General features: G+C 40.9%; 1 protein-coding gene across 4 annotated transcripts in view; it reads right to left on the bottom strand.

Moving 5' to 3' along the window:
• The window catches only part of tvp23b (trans-golgi network vesicle protein 23 homolog B), an 18,621-nt gene extending 2,109 nt beyond the window's left edge, over nt 1–16,512 (bottom strand). For 3 of the 4 annotated variants that reach the window (XM_083557581.1, XM_083557583.1, XM_083557582.1), the window contains exons 1-6: nt 16,303–16,512; nt 16,064–16,137; nt 14,538–14,682; nt 14,140–14,229; nt 13,816–13,953; nt 13,563–13,691 (exon numbers count right to left, since the gene is read on the bottom strand). In XM_083557581.1, the coding sequence (XP_083413707.1) occupies nt 13,563–13,691; nt 13,816–13,953; nt 14,140–14,229; nt 14,538–14,682; nt 16,064–16,137; nt 16,303–16,314 (588 nt within the window). In that variant the 5' untranslated portion in view covers nt 16,315–16,512. The remainder of the gene's footprint in view (nt 1–13,562; nt 13,692–13,815; nt 13,954–14,139; nt 14,230–14,537; nt 14,683–16,063; nt 16,138–16,302) is intronic. The other variant, XM_083557584.1, reaches the window with a different exon arrangement.
• Between the last annotated feature and the right edge of the window lie 988 nt (nt 16,513–17,500).

The raw sequence follows: 17,500 nt of genomic DNA, 5'->3' as shown, positions 1-17,500 counted from the left end.
GAGAGTAGTATAGGGTAGTATAGTGTACAGTGTAGTATAGTGTAGAGAGTGTAGTATGGGGTAGTATAGTGTACAGTGTAGTATAGTGTAGAGAGTGTAGTATAGGGTTGAATAGTGTACAGTGTAGTATAGTGTAGAGAGTGTAATATAGGGTTGAATAGTGTACAGTGTAGTATAGTGTAGAGAGTGTAGTATAGGGTTGAATAGTGTACAGTGTAGTATAGTGTAGAGAGTGTAGTATAGGGTTGAATAGTGTACAGTGTAGTATAGTGTAGAGAGTGTAGTATAGGGTTGAATAGTGTACAGTGTAGTATAGTGTAGAGAGTGTAGTATAGGGTTGAATAGTGTACAGTGTAGTATAGTGTAGAGAGTGTAGTATAGGGTTGAATAGTGTACAGTGTAGTATAGTGTAGAGAGTGTAGTATAGGGTTGAATAGTGTACAGTGTAGTATAGTGTAGAGAGTGTAGTATAGGGTTGAATAGTGTACAGTGTAGTATAGTGTAGAGAGTGTAGTATAGGGTTGAATAGTGTACAGTGTAGTATAGTGTAGAGAGTAGTATAGGGTAGTATAGTGTACAGTGTAGTATAGTGTAGAGAGTGTAGTATGGGGTAGTATAGTGTACAGTGTAGTATAGTGTAGAGAGTGTAGTATAGGGTTGAATAGTGTACAGTGTAGTATAGTGTAGAGAGTGTAGTATAGGGTAGTATAGTGTACAGTGTAGTATAGTGTAGAGAGTGTAATATAGGGTTGAATAGTGTACAGTGTAGTATAGTGTAGAGAGTGTAGTATAGGGTTGAATAGTGTACAGTGTAGTATAGTGTAGAGAGTGTAGTATAGGGTTGAATAGTGTACAGTGTAGTATAGTGTAGAGAGTGTAGTATAGGGTTGAATAGTGTACAGTGTAGTATAGTGTAGAGAGTGTAGTATAGGGTAGTATAGTGTACAGTGTAGTACAGTGTAGAGAGTGTAGTATAGGGTTGAATAGTGTACAGTGTAGTATAGTGTAGAGAGTAGTATAGGGTAGTATAGTGTACAGTGTAGTATAGTGTAGAGAGTAGTATAGGGTAGTATAGTGTACAGTGTAGTATAGTGTAGAGAGTAGTATAGGGTAGTATAGTGTACAGTGTAGTATAGTGTAGAGAGTGTAGTATGGGGTAGTATAGTGTACAGTGTAGTATAGTGTAGTATAGTGTACAGTGTAGTATAGTGTAGAGAGTAGTATAGGGTAGTATAGTGTACAGTGTAGTATAGTGTAGAGAGTGTAGTATGGGGTAGTATAGTGTACAGTGTAGTATAGTGTCTTCTTCTTCTTCTTCTTCTTCTTTCGGCTGCTCCCATTAGGGGTCGCCACAGCGGATCATCCGTTTCCATACCACCCTTTCCTCTATATCTGCCTCTTTTACACCAACTACCTGCATGTCTTTCCTCACCACATCCATGAACCTCCTCCTTGGCCTTCCTCTTTTCCTCCTACCTGGTGGCTCCATCTTCAGCATTTTTCTACCAATATAATTCATGTCCCTTCTCTGCACATGTCCAAACCATCTCAATCTCGCCTCCCTCACCTTGTCACCAAAACATCCTACATGTGCTGTCCCTCTAATAAACTCATTTCTAATCTTGTCCATCCTCGTCACTCCCAACGAAAACCTCAACATCTTCAGCTCTGCTACCTCCAGCTCCACCTCCTGTCTTTTACTCAATGCCACTGTCTCTAATCCATACAACATTGCAGGTCTCACCACAGTCCTATAAACTTTCCCTTTCATTCTTGCAGATACTCTTCTATCACAAATCACTCCTGTCACTCTTCTCCACCCACTCCACCCTGCCTGCACTCTTTTCTTTACTTCCCTAACACACTCTCCATTACTTTGCACTGTTGACCCCAGGTACCTGAACTCCTCCACCTTCTCCACCTCTTCTCCCTGCAACCGCATCACTCCACTGCCCTCCCTCTCATTCACACACATGTACTCTGTCTTACTCCTACTGACTTTCATTCCCCTTCTCTCCAGCGCATATCTCCACCTCTCCAGGCTCTTCTCAACCTGCTCTCTACTCTCACCACAAATCACAATATCATCTGCAAACATCATAGTCCAGGGAGACTCCTGTCTGACCTCGTCCGTCAACCTGTCCATCACCACTGCAAACAGGAAAGGGCTCAGGGCCGATCCTTGATGCAGTCCAACCTTCACCCTGAACCAGTCTGTCGTACCTACTGCACACTTTACTGCCGTCACACTGTCCTCATACATGTCCTGCACCACCCTCACATACTTCTCTGACACACCTGACTTCCTCATACAATACCACAACTCCTTTCTCGGCACCCTGTCGTACGCTTTCTCCAAATCCACAAATACACAATGCAGCTCCTTCTGTCCTTCTCTATACTTCTCCATCAACATCCTCAAAGCAAATAAGGCATCTGTGGTGCTCTTCCTCGGCATGAAACCATACCGTTGCTCACAGATGGTCACCTCTTCTCTCAGCCTGGCTTCCACTACTCTTTCCCATAACTTCATGGTGTGACTGATCAACTTAATTCCCCTGTAGTTACTGCAGGTCTGCACATCTCCCTTATGCTTAAAGATCGGTACCAGCACACTCCTTCTCCATTCCTCAGGCATCCTCTCCCCTTCCAGAATCCTGTTAAACAATTCTGGTTAAAAACTCCACTGCCATCTCTCCTAAACATCTCCACGCTTCTACCGGTATGTCATCTGGTCCAACCGACTTTCCATTCTTCATCCTCTTAATCGCTGCTCTCACTTCCTCCTTACTAATCCTATCTACATCCTGCTTCACCAACTCCACATCCTCCAACCTTCTCTCTCTCTGATTTTCCTCATTCATCAGCTGCTCAAAATACTCCCTCCATCTTCTCAACACACTCTCCTCACTAGTCAACACATTTCCCTCTCCATCCTTTATTGCTCTAACTTGCAGCACATCCTTCCCAGCTCGGTCCCTCTGCTTGGCCAATCGGTATAAATCCTTTTCTCCTTCCTTAGTGTCCAACCTCTTATACAGTTCCTCATATGCCTTTTCCTTGGCTTTCGCCACATCCCTTTTAACCTGCTGCCGCATCTCCTTGTACTCCTGCCTACTTTTCTCATCACTCTGTCGATCCCACTTCTGTTTTGCCAACCTCTTTCCCCTAATGCTCTCCTGCACTTCCTCATTCCACCACCACGTCTCCTTGTCTTGCTTTCTATTTCCAGATGTCACACCAAGTACTTTTCTAGCTGCCTCCCTCATCACTCCTGCAGTAGTTGCCCAATCATCCGGCACCTCTTCACCACCACCAAGTCCCTGTCTGACCTCTTGCCTGAACCTCACACTACACTCTTCCTCCTTCAGTTTCCACCATCTTATTCTTCTTTCAAACCTTACTTTCCTCCTCTTCTTCTTCGCCTCCAAAACCATCCTACAGACCACCATCCGATGCTGTCTAGCTACACTGTCCCCCGCCAACACCTTACAGTCTCCAATCTCCTTCAGGTTGCATCTCCTACACAGAAGATAATCCACCTGTGTGCACCTTCCTCCACTCTCATACGTCACCCTATGATCCTCCTTCTTCTTAAAATACGTGTTCACCACTGCCATTTCCATCCTTTTAGCAAAATCTACCACCATCTGCCCTTCCACATTCCTCTCCTTGAAACCATACCTACCCATCACCTCCTCATCACCTCTGTTCCCTTCACCTACATGCCCATTAAAGTCTGCTCCAATCACCAATCGTTCTTTCCTAGGTACACCATCTACCACTTCATCTAATTCACTCCAAAATCTTTCTTTCTCCTCCATCTCACAGCCAACTTGTGGAGCATAGGCACTGATGACATTTATTATCATCCCTTCAACTTCCACCTTCACGATCATCACCCTATCAGAAACTCTCTTCACCTCCACTATACTCTTACTGTACGCTTCCTTCAGAATCCCCCCTACACCATTTCTCTTCCCATCCACACCATGATAAACAGTTTAAACCCACCTCCAATGTTCCTGGCCTTACTCCCTTTCCACTTGGTCTCCTGAACACACAACACATCTACCTTTCTCCTCTCCATCATATCAGCTACCTCTCTCCCTTTACCCATCATAGTACCAACATTTAAAGTACCAACCCGAACCTCTACTCTCCTACACTGCTCCTTTTCCTGCCGTATCTGTGGACGCCTTCCTCCTCTCCTTCTCCTCCTTCGGCCAACAGTAGCCCAATTTCCACCGGGACCCTGTCGGCTAACGATACCTGTGGCGGTCGTTGTTAACCCGGGCCTCGACCGATCTGGTATGAAATTCTCATTTGTGATCCGCATATATGATTTGGCACATGTTTTACGCTGGATGCCCTTCCTAACGCAACCCTCCCCATTTACCCGGGCTTGGGACCGGCACTAAGAGTACAGTGTAGTATAGTGTAGAGAGTGTAGTATAGTGTAGAGAGTGTAGTATAGGGTTGAATAGTGTACAGTGTAGTATAGTGTAGAGACTGTAGTATAGGGTAGTATAGTGTAGAGAGTGTAGTATAGGGTTGAATAGTGTACAGTGTAGTATAGGGTAGTATAGTGTAGAGAGTGTAGTATAGTGTAGAGAGTGTTGTATAGGGTTGAATAGTGTACAGTGTAGTATAGTGTAGAGAGTGTAGTATAGGGTTGAATAGTGTACAGTGTAGTATAGTGTAGAGAGTGTAGTATAGGGTTGAATAGTGTACAGTGTAGTATAGTGTAGAGAGTGTAGTATAGGGTAGAATAGTGTACAGTGTAGTATAGGGTAGTATAGTGTAGAGAGTGTAGTATAGTGTAGAGAGTGTTGTATAGGGTTGAATAGTGTACAGTGTAGTATAGTGTAGAGAGTGTAGTATAGGGTAGTATAGTGTAGAGAGTGTAGTATAGGGTTGAATAGTGTACAGTGTAGTATAGGGTAGTATAGTGTAGAGAGTGTAGTATAGTGTAGAGAGTGTTGTATAGGGTTGAATAGTGTACAGTGTAGTATAGTGTAGAGAGTGTAGTATAGGGTTGAATAGTGTACAGTGTAGTATAGTGTAGAGAGTGTAGTATAGGGTTGAATAGTGTACAGTGTAGTATAGTGTAGAGAGTGTAGTATAGGGTAGAATAGTGTACAGTGTAGTATAGTGTAGAGAGTGTAGTATAGGGTAGTATAGTGTACAGTGTAGAGAGTGTAGTATAGGGTTGAATAGTGTACAGTGTAGTATAGTGTAGAGACTGTAGTATAGGGTAGTATAGTGTAGAGAGTGTAGTATAGGGTTGAATAGTGTACAGTGTAGTATAGGGTAGTATAGTGTAGAGAGTGTAGTATAGTGTAGAGAGTGTTGTATAGGGTTGAATAGTGTACAGTGTAGTATAGTGTAGAGAGTGTAGTATAGGGTTGAATAGTGTACAGTGTAGTATAGTGTAGAGAGTGTAGTATAGGGTTGAATAGTGTACAGTGTAGTATAGTGTAGAGAGTGTAGTATAGGGTAGAATAGTGTACAGTGTAGTATAGGGTAGTATAGTGTAGAGAGTGTAGTATAGTGTAGAGAGTGTTGTATAGGGTTGAATAGTGTACAGTGTAGTATAGTGTAGAGAGTGTAGTATAGGGTAGTATAGTGTAGAGAGTGTAGTATAGGGTTGAATAGTGTACAGTGTAGTATAGGGTAGTATAGTGTAGAGAGTGTAGTATAGTGTAGAGAGTGTTGTATAGGGTTGAATAGTGTACAGTGTAGTATAGTGTAGAGAGTGTAGTATAGGGTTGAATAGTGTACAGTGTAGTATAGTGTAGAGAGTGTAGTATAGGGTTGAATAGTGTACAGTGTAGTATAGTGTAGAGAGTGTAGTATAGGGTAGAATAGTGTACAGTGTAGTATAGTGTAGAGAGTGTAGTATAGGGTAGTATAGTGTACAGTGTAGAGAGTGTAGTATAGGGTTGAATAGTGTACAGTGTAGAGAGTGTAGTATAGGGTTGAATAGTGTACAGTGTAGTATAGTGTAGAGAGTGTAGTATAGGGTAGAATAGTGTACAGTGTAGTATAGTGTAGAGAGTGTAGTATGGGGTAGTATAGTGTACAGTGTAGTACAGTGTAGAGAGTGTAGTATAGGGTTGAATAGTGTACAGTGTAGTACAGTGTAGAGAGTGTAGTATAGGGTTGAATAGTGTACAGTGTAGTATAGTGTAGAGAGTGTAGTATAGCGTAGTATAGTGTACAGTGTAGTACAGTGTAGAGAGTGTAGTATAGGGTTGAATAGTGTACAGTGTAGTATAGTGTAGAGAGTGTAGTATAGGGTAGAATAGTGTACAGAGTGTAGTGTAGTATAGTGTACAGACTGTAGTTTAGTGTACAGAGTGCTGTATAGTGTATGGTGTAATATAATATAGTGTACTATGGTGTAGTATAGTATAGTATGGTGTAATATTGTATAGTGTACTATGGTGTGGTGTAGTGCAGTATAGTGTAGTGTGGTTTAATATAGTATAGTGTACTATGGTGTAATATAGTATACTATGGTGTAGTTCAGTATAGTGTAGTATGGTATAGTGTAGTATAGTGTACTCTTGTGTAGTGCAGTATAGTGTAGTATGGTATATTGTAGTGTCGTGTATTATACTATAGTATGGTGTAATATAGTATAGTGTTCTATGGTGTAGTGTGGTATAGTGTACTATGGTGTAATATACTGTAGTATGGTGTAATATAGTATAGTGTACTATTGTGTAGTGCAGTATAGTGTAGTATGGTATAGTGTAGTGTGGTTTAATATAGTATAGTGTACTATGGTGTAATATAGTATACTATGGTGTAGTTCAGTATAGTGTAGTATGGTATAGTGTAGTATAGTGTACTATTGTGTAGTGCAGTATAGTGTAGTATGGTATATTGTAGTGTCGTGTATTATACTATAGTATGGTGTAATATAGTATAGTGTTCTATGGTGTAGTGTGGTATAGTGTACTATGGTGTAATATACTGTAGTATGGTGTAATATAGTATAGTGTACTATTGTGTAGTGCAGTATAGTGTAGTATGGTATAGTGTAGTGTAGTATGGTGTTGTGTGGTATAGTGTACTATGGTGTAATATAGTGTACTATGGTGTAATATAGTGTACTATGGTGTAGTGTAGTATAGTATAGTGTACTATGTTGTGGTGTAGTGCAGTATAGTGTAGTATGGTATAGTATAGTGTACTATGTTGTGGTGTAGTGCAGTATAGTGTAGTGTGGTTTAATATAGTATAGTGTACTATGGTGTAGTTCAGTATAGTCTAGTATGGTATAGTGTAGTATAGTGTACTATTGTGTAGTGCAGTATAGTGTAGTATGGTATAGTGTAGTGTAGTGTGGTGTAATATAGTATAGTGTACTATGGTGTAGTGTAGTATGGTATAGTGTAGTGTGGTGTAATATAGTATAGTGTACTATGGTGTAGTGTAGTATGGTATAGTGTAGTGTGGTGTAATATAGTATAGTGTACTATGGTGTAATATAGTATACTATGGTGTAGTTCAGTATAGTCTAGTATGGTATAGTGTAGTATAGTGTACTATTGTGTAGTGCAGTATAGTGTAGTATGGTATAGTGTAGTGTAGTGTGGTGTAATATAGTATAGTGTACTATGGTGTAGTGTAGTATGGTATAGTGTAGTGTGGTGTAATATAGTATAGTGTACTATGGTGTAGTGTAGTATGGTATAGTGTAGTGTGGTGTAATATAGTATAGTGTACTATGGTGTAGTGTAGTATGGTATAGTGTGGTGTAATATAGTATAATGTACTATGGTGTAGTGTAGTGTAGTGTGGTGTAATATAGTATAGTGTACTATGGTGTAGTGTAGTGTAGTGTGGTGTAATATAGTATAGTGTACTATGGTGTAGTGTAGTGTAGTGTGGTGTAATATAGTATAGTGTACTATGGTGTAGTGTAGTATGGTATAGTGTAGTGTGGTGTAATATAGTATAGTGTACTATGGTGTAGTGTAGTGTAGTGTGGTGTAATATAGTATAGTGTACTATGGTGTAGTGTAGTGTAGTGTGGTGTAATATAGTATAGTGTACTATGGTGTAGTGTAGTATGGTATAGTGTAGTGTGGTGTAATATAGTATAGTGTACTATGGTGTAGTGTAGTATGGTATAGTGTAGTGTGGTGTAATATAGTATAGTGTACTATGGTGTGGTGTAGTGTAGTGTAGTGTGGTGTAATATAGTATAGTGTACTATGGTGTAGTGTAGTGTAGTGTGGTGTAATATAGTATAGTGTACTATGGTGTAGTGTAGTATGGTATAGTGTAGTGTGGTGTAATATAGTATAGTGTACTATGGTGTGGTGTAGTGTAGTGTAGTGTGGTGTAATATAGTATAGTGTACTATGGTGTAGTGTAGTGTAGTGTAGTGTGGTGTAATATAGTATAGTGTACTATGGTGTAGTGTAGTATGGTATAGTGTAGTGTGGTGTAATATAGTATAGTGTACTATGGTGTAGTGTAGTATGGTATAGTGTGGTGTAATATAGTATAATGTACTATGGTGTAGTGTAGTGTAGTGTGGTGTAATATAGTATAGTGTACTATGGTGTAGTGTAGTATGGTATAGTGTAGTGTGGTGTAATATAGTATAGTGTACTATGGTGTAGTGTAGTGTAGTGTGGTGTAATATAGTATAGTGTACTATGGTGTAGTGTAGTGTAGTGTGGTGTAATATAGTATAGTGTACTATGGTGTAGTGTAGTGTAGTGTGGTGTAATATAGTATAGTGTACTATGGTGTAGTGTAGTATGGTATAGTGTAGTGTGGTGTAATATAGTATAGTGTACTATGGTGTGGTGTAGTATGGTATAGTGTAGTGTGGTGTAATATAGTATAGTGTACTATGGTGTAGTGTAGTATGGTATAGTGTAGTGTGGTGTAATATAGTATAGTGTACTATGGTGTGGTGTAGTGTAGTGTAGTGTGGTGTAATATAGTATAGTGTACTATGGTGTAGTGTAGTATGGTATAGTGTAGTGTGGTGTAATATAGTATAGTGTACTATGGTGTGGTGTAGTGTAGTGTAGTGTGGTGTAATATAGTATAGTGTACTATGGTGTAGTGTAGTGTAGTGTGGTGTAATATAGTATAGTGTACTATGGTGTAGTGTAGTATGGTATAGTGTAGTGTGGTGTAATATAGTATAGTGTACTATGGTGTGGTGTAGTGTAGTGTAGTGTGGTGTAATATAGTATAGTGTACTATGGTGTAGTGTAGTATGGTATAGTGTAGTGTGGTGTAATATAGTATAGTGTACTATGGTGTGGTGTAGTGTGGTGTAATATAGTATAGTGTACTATGGTGTAGTGTAGTGTAGTGTGGTGTAATATAGTATAGTGTACTATGGTGTAGTGTAGTATGGTATAGTGTAGTGTGGTGTAATATAGTATAGTGTACTATGGTGTGGTGTAGTGTAGTGTAGTGTGGTATGGTATGGTAGAACTACTTATTTTAAAAAGAAGGAGGATCACAGGGTGACGTATAAGAGTGGAGGAAGGTGCACACAGGTGGACTATGTTCTATGTAGGAGATGCAACCTGAAGGAGATTGGAGACTGTAAGGTGTTGACGGGGGACAGTGTAGCTAAACAGCATCAGATGGTGGTCTGTAGAATGGTTTTGGAGGTGAAGAAGAAGAGGAGAAGACTGAGGACTGAAAGAAGAATTAGATGGTGGAAACTGAAGGAGGAAGAGTGTAGTGTGAGGTTCAGGGAAGAGGTCAGACAGGAGCTCGGTGGTGGTGAAGAGGTGCTGGATGATTGGGGAACTACTGCAGAAGTGATGAGGGAGGCAGCTAGAAAGGTATTTGGTGTGATGTCAGGAAATAGAAAGGAAGAGAAAGAGACATGGTGGTGGAATGAGGAAGTGCAGGAGAGCAGAAGGAGAAAGAGGTTAGAGAAACAGAATTGGGATCGACAGAGTGATGAGAAAAGTAGGCAGATGATGAGCTGTAGGAGAAGTTGGACACTGAGGAAGAAGAAAAGGATTTGTAGAGATTGGCCAGGCAGAGGGACCGAGCTGGGAAGGATGTGCTGCAAGTTAGAGCAATAAAGGATGGAGATGGAAATGTGTTGACTAGTGAGGAGAGTGTGTTGAGAAGATGGAGGGAGGATTTTGAGCAGCTGATGAATGAGGAAAATGTGAGAGGTTGGATAATGTGGAGATGGTGAAGCAGAAAGTGGTTGGACCAGATGACATAGCAGTAGAAGCATGGAGATGTTTAGGAGAGATAGAGTGGAATTTGCAAGGTGAGAAGATGCCTGAGGAATGGAGAAGGAGTGTGCTGGTACCGATCTTTAAGAATAAGGGAGATGTGCAGACCTGCAGTAACTACAGGGGAATAAAGTTGATCAGTCACACCATGAAGTTATGGGAAAGAGTAGTGGAAGCCAGGCTGAGAGAAGAGGTGAGAGAAGGTCAGAAGGAGCTGCATTGTGTGTTTGTGGATTTAGAGAAAGCGTACGACAGGGTGAAGAGAGGAGTTGTGGTATTGTGTGGTGTAGTGTAGTATAATGTAGTATGATGTAGTGCAGTATAGTGTACTATGGTGTCGCATAGTGTAGTATAATGTAGTAAGATGTAGTGTCGTATGGTGTACTACAGTGTAGTGTCGTATAGTGTAGTATGGTGTAGTGTAGTATGGTGTAATATGGTGTAGTATAGTGTAGTATGATGTAGTGCAGTATAGTGTAATATGGTGTAGTGTAGTATGGTGTAGTGTAGTATAGTGTAGTAGGATGTAATGTAGTATAGTGTAATATGGTGTAGTGTATTATAATATGGTATGATGTAGTTTAGTATAGTGTAGAATGGTGTAGTATAGTGTAGTATAGTGTACTATGGAGTAGTATAGTAGCATAGTATTGTGTAGTATTGTGGAGTGTAGTATAGTGAACTATGGTGTAGTACAGTGTAATATAGTATGATGTGTAGTATAGTGTAATATGGTGTAGTGTAGTATGTGTAGTATAGTGTACTGTGGAGTAGTATAGTAGCATAGTATTGTGCAGTATTGTGTAGTGTAGTATAGTGTAGTATGATGTGTAGTATAGTGTACTGTGGAGTAGTATAATAGCATAGTATTGTGCAGTATTGTGTAGTGTAGTATAGTGTAGTATGATGTGTAGTATAGTGTACTGTGGAGTAGTATAGTAGCATAGTATTGTGCAGTATTGTGTAGTGTAGTATAGTGTAGTATGATGTGTAGTATAGTGTACTGTGGAGTAGTATAGTAGCATAGTATTGTGCAGTATTGTGTAGTGTAGTATAGTGTAGTATGATGTGTAGTATAGTGTACTGTGGAGTAGTATAATAGCATAGTATTGTGCAGTATTGTGTAGTATGATGTGTAGTATAGTGTACTGTGGAGTAGTATAATAGCATAGTATTGTGCAGTATTGTGTAGTGTAGTATAGTGTAGTATGATGTGTAGTATAGTGTACTGTGGAGTAGTATAGTAGCATAGTATTGTGCAGTATTGTGTAGTGTAGTATAGTGTAGTGTAGTATGATGTGTAGTATAGTGTACTGTGGAGTAGTATAGTAGCATAGTATTGTGCAGTATTGTGTAGTGTAGTATAGTGTAGTATGATGTGTAGTATAGTGTACTGTGGAGTAGTATAGTAGCATAGTATTGTGCAGAATTGTGTAGTGTAGTATAGTGTAGTATGATGTGTAGTATAGTGTACTGTGGAGTAGTATAGTAGCATAGTATTGTGCAGTATTGTGTAGTGTAGTATAGTGTAGTATGATGTGTAGTATAGTGTACTGTGGAGTAGTATAGTAGCATAGTATTGTGCAGTATTGTGTAGTGTAGTATAGTGTAGTATGATGTGTAGTATAGTGTACTGTGGAGTAGTATAGTAGCATAGTATTGTGCAGTATTGTGTAGTGTAGTATAGTGTAGTATGATGTGTAGTATAGTGTACTGTGGAGTAGTATAGTAGCATAGTATTGTGCAGTATTGTGTAGTGTAGTATAGTGTAGTATGATGTGTAGTATAGTGTACTGTGGAGTAGTATAGTAGCATAGTATTGTGTAGTGTAGTATAGTGTAGTATGATGTGTAGTATAGTGTACTGTGGAGTAGTATAGTAGCATAGTATTGTGCAGTATTGTGTAGTGTAGTATAGTGTAGTATGATGTGTAGTATAGTGTACTGTGGAGTAGTATAGTAGCATAGTATTGTGCAGTATTGTGTAGTGTAGTATAGTGTAGTATGATGTGTAGTATAGTGTACTGTGGAGTAGTATAGTAGCATAGTATTGTGCAGTATTGTGTAGTGTAGTATAGTGTAGTATGATGTGTAGTATAGTGTACTGTGGAGTAGTATAGTAGCATAGTATTGTGCAGTATTGTGTAGTGTAGTATAGTGTAGTATGATGTGTAGTATAGTGTACTGTGGAGTAGTATAGTAGCATAGTATTGTGCAGTATTGTGTAGTGTAGTATAGTGTAGTATGATGTGTAGTATAGTGTACTGTGGAGTAGTATAGTAGCATAGTATTGTGCAGTATTGTGTAGTGTAGTATAGTGTAGTATGATGTGTAGTATAGTGTACTGTGGAGTAGTATAGTAGCATAGTATTGTGCAGTATTGTGTAGTGTAGTATAGTGTAGTATGATGTGTAGTATAGTGTACTGTGGAGTAGTATAGTAGCATAGTATTGTGCAGTATTGTGTAGTGTAGTATAGTGTAGTATGATGTGTAGTATAGTGTACTGTGGAGTAGTATAGTAGCATAGTATTGTGCAGTATTGTGTAGTGTAGTATAGTGTAGTATGATGTGTAGTATAGTGTACTGTGGAGTAGTATAGTAGCATAGTATTGTGTAGTGTAGTATAGTGTAGTATGATGTGTAGTATAGTGTACTGTGGAGTAGTATAGTAGCATAGTATTGTGCAGTATTGTGTAGTGTAGTATAGTGTAGTATGATGTGTAGTATAGTGTACTGTGGAGTAGTATAGTAGCATAGTATTGTGCAGTATTGTGTAGTGTAGTATAGTGTAGTATGATGTGTAGTATAGTGTACTGTGGAGTAGTATAGTAGCAAAGTATTGTGCAGTATTGTGTAGTGTAGTATAGTGTAGTATGATGTGTAGTATAGTGTACTGTGGAGTAGTATAGTAGCATAGTATTGTGCAGTATTGTGTAGTGTAGTATAGTGTAGTATGATGTGTAGTATAGTGTACTGTGGAGTAGTATAGTAGCATAGTATTGTGCAGTATTGTGTAGTGTAGTATAGTGTAGTATGATGTGTAGTATAGTGTACTGTGGAGTAGTATAGTAGCATAGTATTGTGCAGTATTGTGTAGTGTAGTATAGTGTAGTATGATGTGTAGTATAGTGTACTGTGGAGTAGTATAGTTGCATAGTATTGTGCAGTATTGTGTAGTGTAGTATAGTGAAGTGGTGTACTTTTGTACGTCGCTTTTGACAAGGGTGTCTGTTAAATAGCATAAATGTAACTGTAGTATAGTGTATTGTATAGCATAGTATTGTGTAGTATAATGCAGTAGTAAATACACACCTGAGAAAGGAACTGTTTTCCCAGATAGGTAGTGGCCATGTTCTTGAGATTACTGCTGGTTCCAACTTTACACCGAACGTAACCATAGAGATTAGCACACTGCAGAACTACACCCATTAACACCACCGCCTGCACACACAAACACACACACACACACCATCCATTACATTAACACCACTGCCTACACACACACGCGCACACACACGCACGCACGCACGCACACGCACACGCATCCGCACGCACACACTCTTACCAGCCATTTGATCTTGAATGAGAAAAGAGTGCTGAAGGTGAAGATGATCCACAGGACCGGACAGATGATCAGACCAAGCCAGAAGATCCGAGCTTCTGAATCAGACGGCAGAGACGCAGAGCGCTCACTCCCACTTACCTCCACACACACACACACACACACACACACACACACACACACACACACACACACACACACACACACACACACACACGTTACACAAAACATCAAAAAATCAATTTATTCAGAACACTGTATACACACACACACACACACACACACACACACACACACACACACACACATACACACACATACACACACCTTTCTAGACTCAAACACCCAGTGACTGTTCCCGTCTTCATCCACCTGGTTCCACCAGCGCAGACCCACCAATAACCGGCCTGTGATGTTCTACAAAGCACACACACACACACACACACCTTACTCAAACATAGAAAATAAAAAAAATGTTCCCATTGTCTGTAATCATTACTGCACATAACTCTGATGCAGGGGCGGAGCTAAGTACAATCTCAGTTTGTGATGTCATTACATTCCCTCCAATCACATCTCATATGCAATTGATTAGAGGGAGGAGATACAGGTGTCTGTGAAGTTGTGGAATTAGCTACTGTTAGTGATGGAGAGGTTGTGGTCATCATGGCAACGCGTCTATAATTTATAAGTTATAAATGACACTGCAAGCATTTATGACTCACTTTAACAGTCCAGAAATCACATGACAGGAGGAGGATGATGGACACCATGCAGGCGATGAAGCTGCTGCTGAGGAACTCACACAGGAAATAAATCAGGATCGCTCCGATACGGAAAAACAGGTGGAAGAACGAGGCCACGGGGTGTCTGCACAACATACACGTTAAAGTAAAAGTTGGGACGAAAACAAAAGTCTGTAAAAGTCAGTGTTATTTATTGTTAACATTTTGTAACTAATGTGGTTTAATGACAACAAATGTACTGAGAAAAAACGGGGGGGGAGGAAGGTGATGTGAGGTTGAGGAGGAAGGTGATGTGAGGTTGAGGAGGAAGGTGATGTGAGGTTGAGGAGGAAGGTGATGTGAGGTTCAGGAGGAAGATGGATATGAGGTTGAGGAGGAAGATGGATGTGAGGTTGAGGAGGATGATGGATGTGAGGTTGAGGAGGATGATGGATGTGAGGTTGAGGAGGAAGGTGATGTGAGGTTCATGAGGAAGGTGATGCGAGGGAAGGTGATGTGAGGTTGAGGAGAAAGGTGATGTGAGGGAAGGTGATGTGAGGTTGAGGAGAAAGGTGATGTGAGGGAAGGTGATGTGAGGTTGAGGAGGAAGGTGATGTGAGGTTGAGGAGAAAGGTGATGTGAGGGAAGGTGATGTGAGGTTGAGGAGGAAGTTGATGTGAGGTTGAGGAGGAAGGTGATGTGAGGTTCAGGAGGAAGGTGATGTGAGGTTCAGGAGGAAGGTGATGTGAGGTTGAGGAGGAAGTTGATGTGAGGTTGAGGAGGAAGGTGATGTGAGGTTCAGGAGGAAGGTGATGTGAGGTTCAGGAGGAAGGTGATGTGAGGTTCAGGAGGAAGGTGATGTAAGGGTAGGTGACGTGAGGTTCAGGAGGAAGGTGATGTGAGGGAAGGTGACGTGAGGTTGAGGAGGAAGGTGATGTGAGGGAAGGTGACGTGAGGTTGAGGAGGAAGGTGATGTGAGGTTGAGGAGGAAGGTGATGTGAGGTTGAGGAGGAAGGTGATGTGAGGTTGAGGAGGAAGGTGATGTAAGGGTAGGTGATGTGAGGTTCAGGAGGAAGGTGATGTGAGGTTCAGGAGGAAGGTGATGTGAGGTCGAGGAGGAAGGTGATGTGAGGTCGAGGAGGAAGGTGATGTGAGGTCGAGGAGGAAGGTGATGTGAGGTTCAGGAGGAAGGTGATGTGAGGTTCAGGAGGAAGGTGATGTGAGGTTCAGGAGGAAGGTGATGTGAGGTTCAGGAGATGTGAGGTTCAGGAGGAAGGTGATGTGAGGTTCAGGAGGAAGGTGATGTGAGGTTCAGGAGGAAGGTGATGTGAGGTCGAGGAGGAAGGTGATGTGAGGTTCAGGAGGAAGGTGATGTGAGGTTCAGGAGGAAGGTGATGTGAGGTTCAGGAGATGTGAGGTTCAGGAGGAAGGTGATGTGAGGTTCAGGAGGAAGGTGATGTGAGGTTCAGGAGGAAGGTGATGTGAGGTCGAGGAGGAAGGTGATGTAATGAGGATCAGAGACTTACTTTATTTTAGATTTTCGTGAATTCTTTGTAGATTCCTCTTCAGCATCGAATAACGACACATCCTCACTGGAGTCCTGCAGGTACAGGAACATCACATGACCCACCAGAACAATAACAACAACAATAAAACCCCACACACAAAAAGGTCAGGACAGATGTGTACACATGTTTATAATCATCTATTACCACACACACACACACACACACACACACACACACACACACACACACACACTCACCATCCTCAGCATTGTGAGACACAGCGAACCGGAAACGGAGCTTTTAATCTAAACTGCTCACACACCGTATTATGATAACAAAAAATAAATACAATAAATTATATTAATTACAGTATATAAAAGTGTTTTGCGGTATTTTACTCAACACCGTTTTAATCTCTTACGCGCTGCGTTTCCGGGAAACACTACCTGGTTTCCGGTGACATGTTTAACTCACTTCCGCTGAGCTAGGAATTATTTATTTATTTATTTGTTTATTTGTTTGTTTGCTTACATTTATTAATATATTTATTAATGAATATTTATGTAAACAGCTCTGTGTTTAGTTGCATGTTTGTATCTTAGTTTGGATTTATGTCGCCAAGTTAATAAACACAAATTATTAATATATTCAGTTTATATTTCATTATTTTCTATAAATAATAATTAATTGTTATTAAAACCGGGACGTGCAAAAGTTTTGGGACACCAGACGATTCCACCCTAGATGTGGTTCTTCTTTTGCCTTCACTTGAACTCTGAGACCCATCATCTACCACTCCTCCACTGATCCCTCCATCATCTACCACTCCATCATCTACCACTCCATCATCTACCACTCCTCCACTGATCCCTCCATCCTCTACCACTCCATCATCTACCACTCCTCCACTGATCCCTCCATCCTCTACCACTCCATCCTCTACCACTCCATCATCTACCACTCCATCATCTACCACTCCTCCACTGATCCCTCCATCCTCTACCACTCCATCCCCTACCACTCCATCATCTACCACTCCTCCACTGATCCCTCCATCATCTACCACTCCATCAGCTACCGCTCCTCCACTGATCCCTCCATCCTCTACCACTCCATCATCTACCACTCCTCCACTGATCCCTCCATCATCTACCACTCCTCCACTGATCTCTCCATCCTCTACCACTCCATCATCTACCACTCCTCCACTGATCCCTCCATCCTCTACCACTCCATCATCTACCACTCCTCCACTGATCCCTCCATCATCTACCACTCCTCCGCTGATCTCTCCATCCTCTACCACTCCATCATCTACCACTCCTCCACTGATCCCTCCATCATCTACCACTCCTCCACTGATCTCTCCATCCTCTACCACTCCATCATCTACCACTCCTCCACTGATCCCTCCATCATCTACCACTCCTCCACTGATCCCTCCATCATCTACCA

The sequence above is a fragment of the Silurus aristotelis genome (genome assembly GCF_946808225.1).
Source record: "Silurus aristotelis genome assembly, chromosome: 12".
In the NCBI taxonomy this organism is placed as follows: Eukaryota; Metazoa; Chordata; class Actinopteri; order Siluriformes; family Siluridae; genus Silurus; species Silurus aristotelis.
The sequence above is the reverse complement of the archived record's forward strand: the minus strand, read 5'-3'. Positions and strand labels throughout refer to the sequence as shown.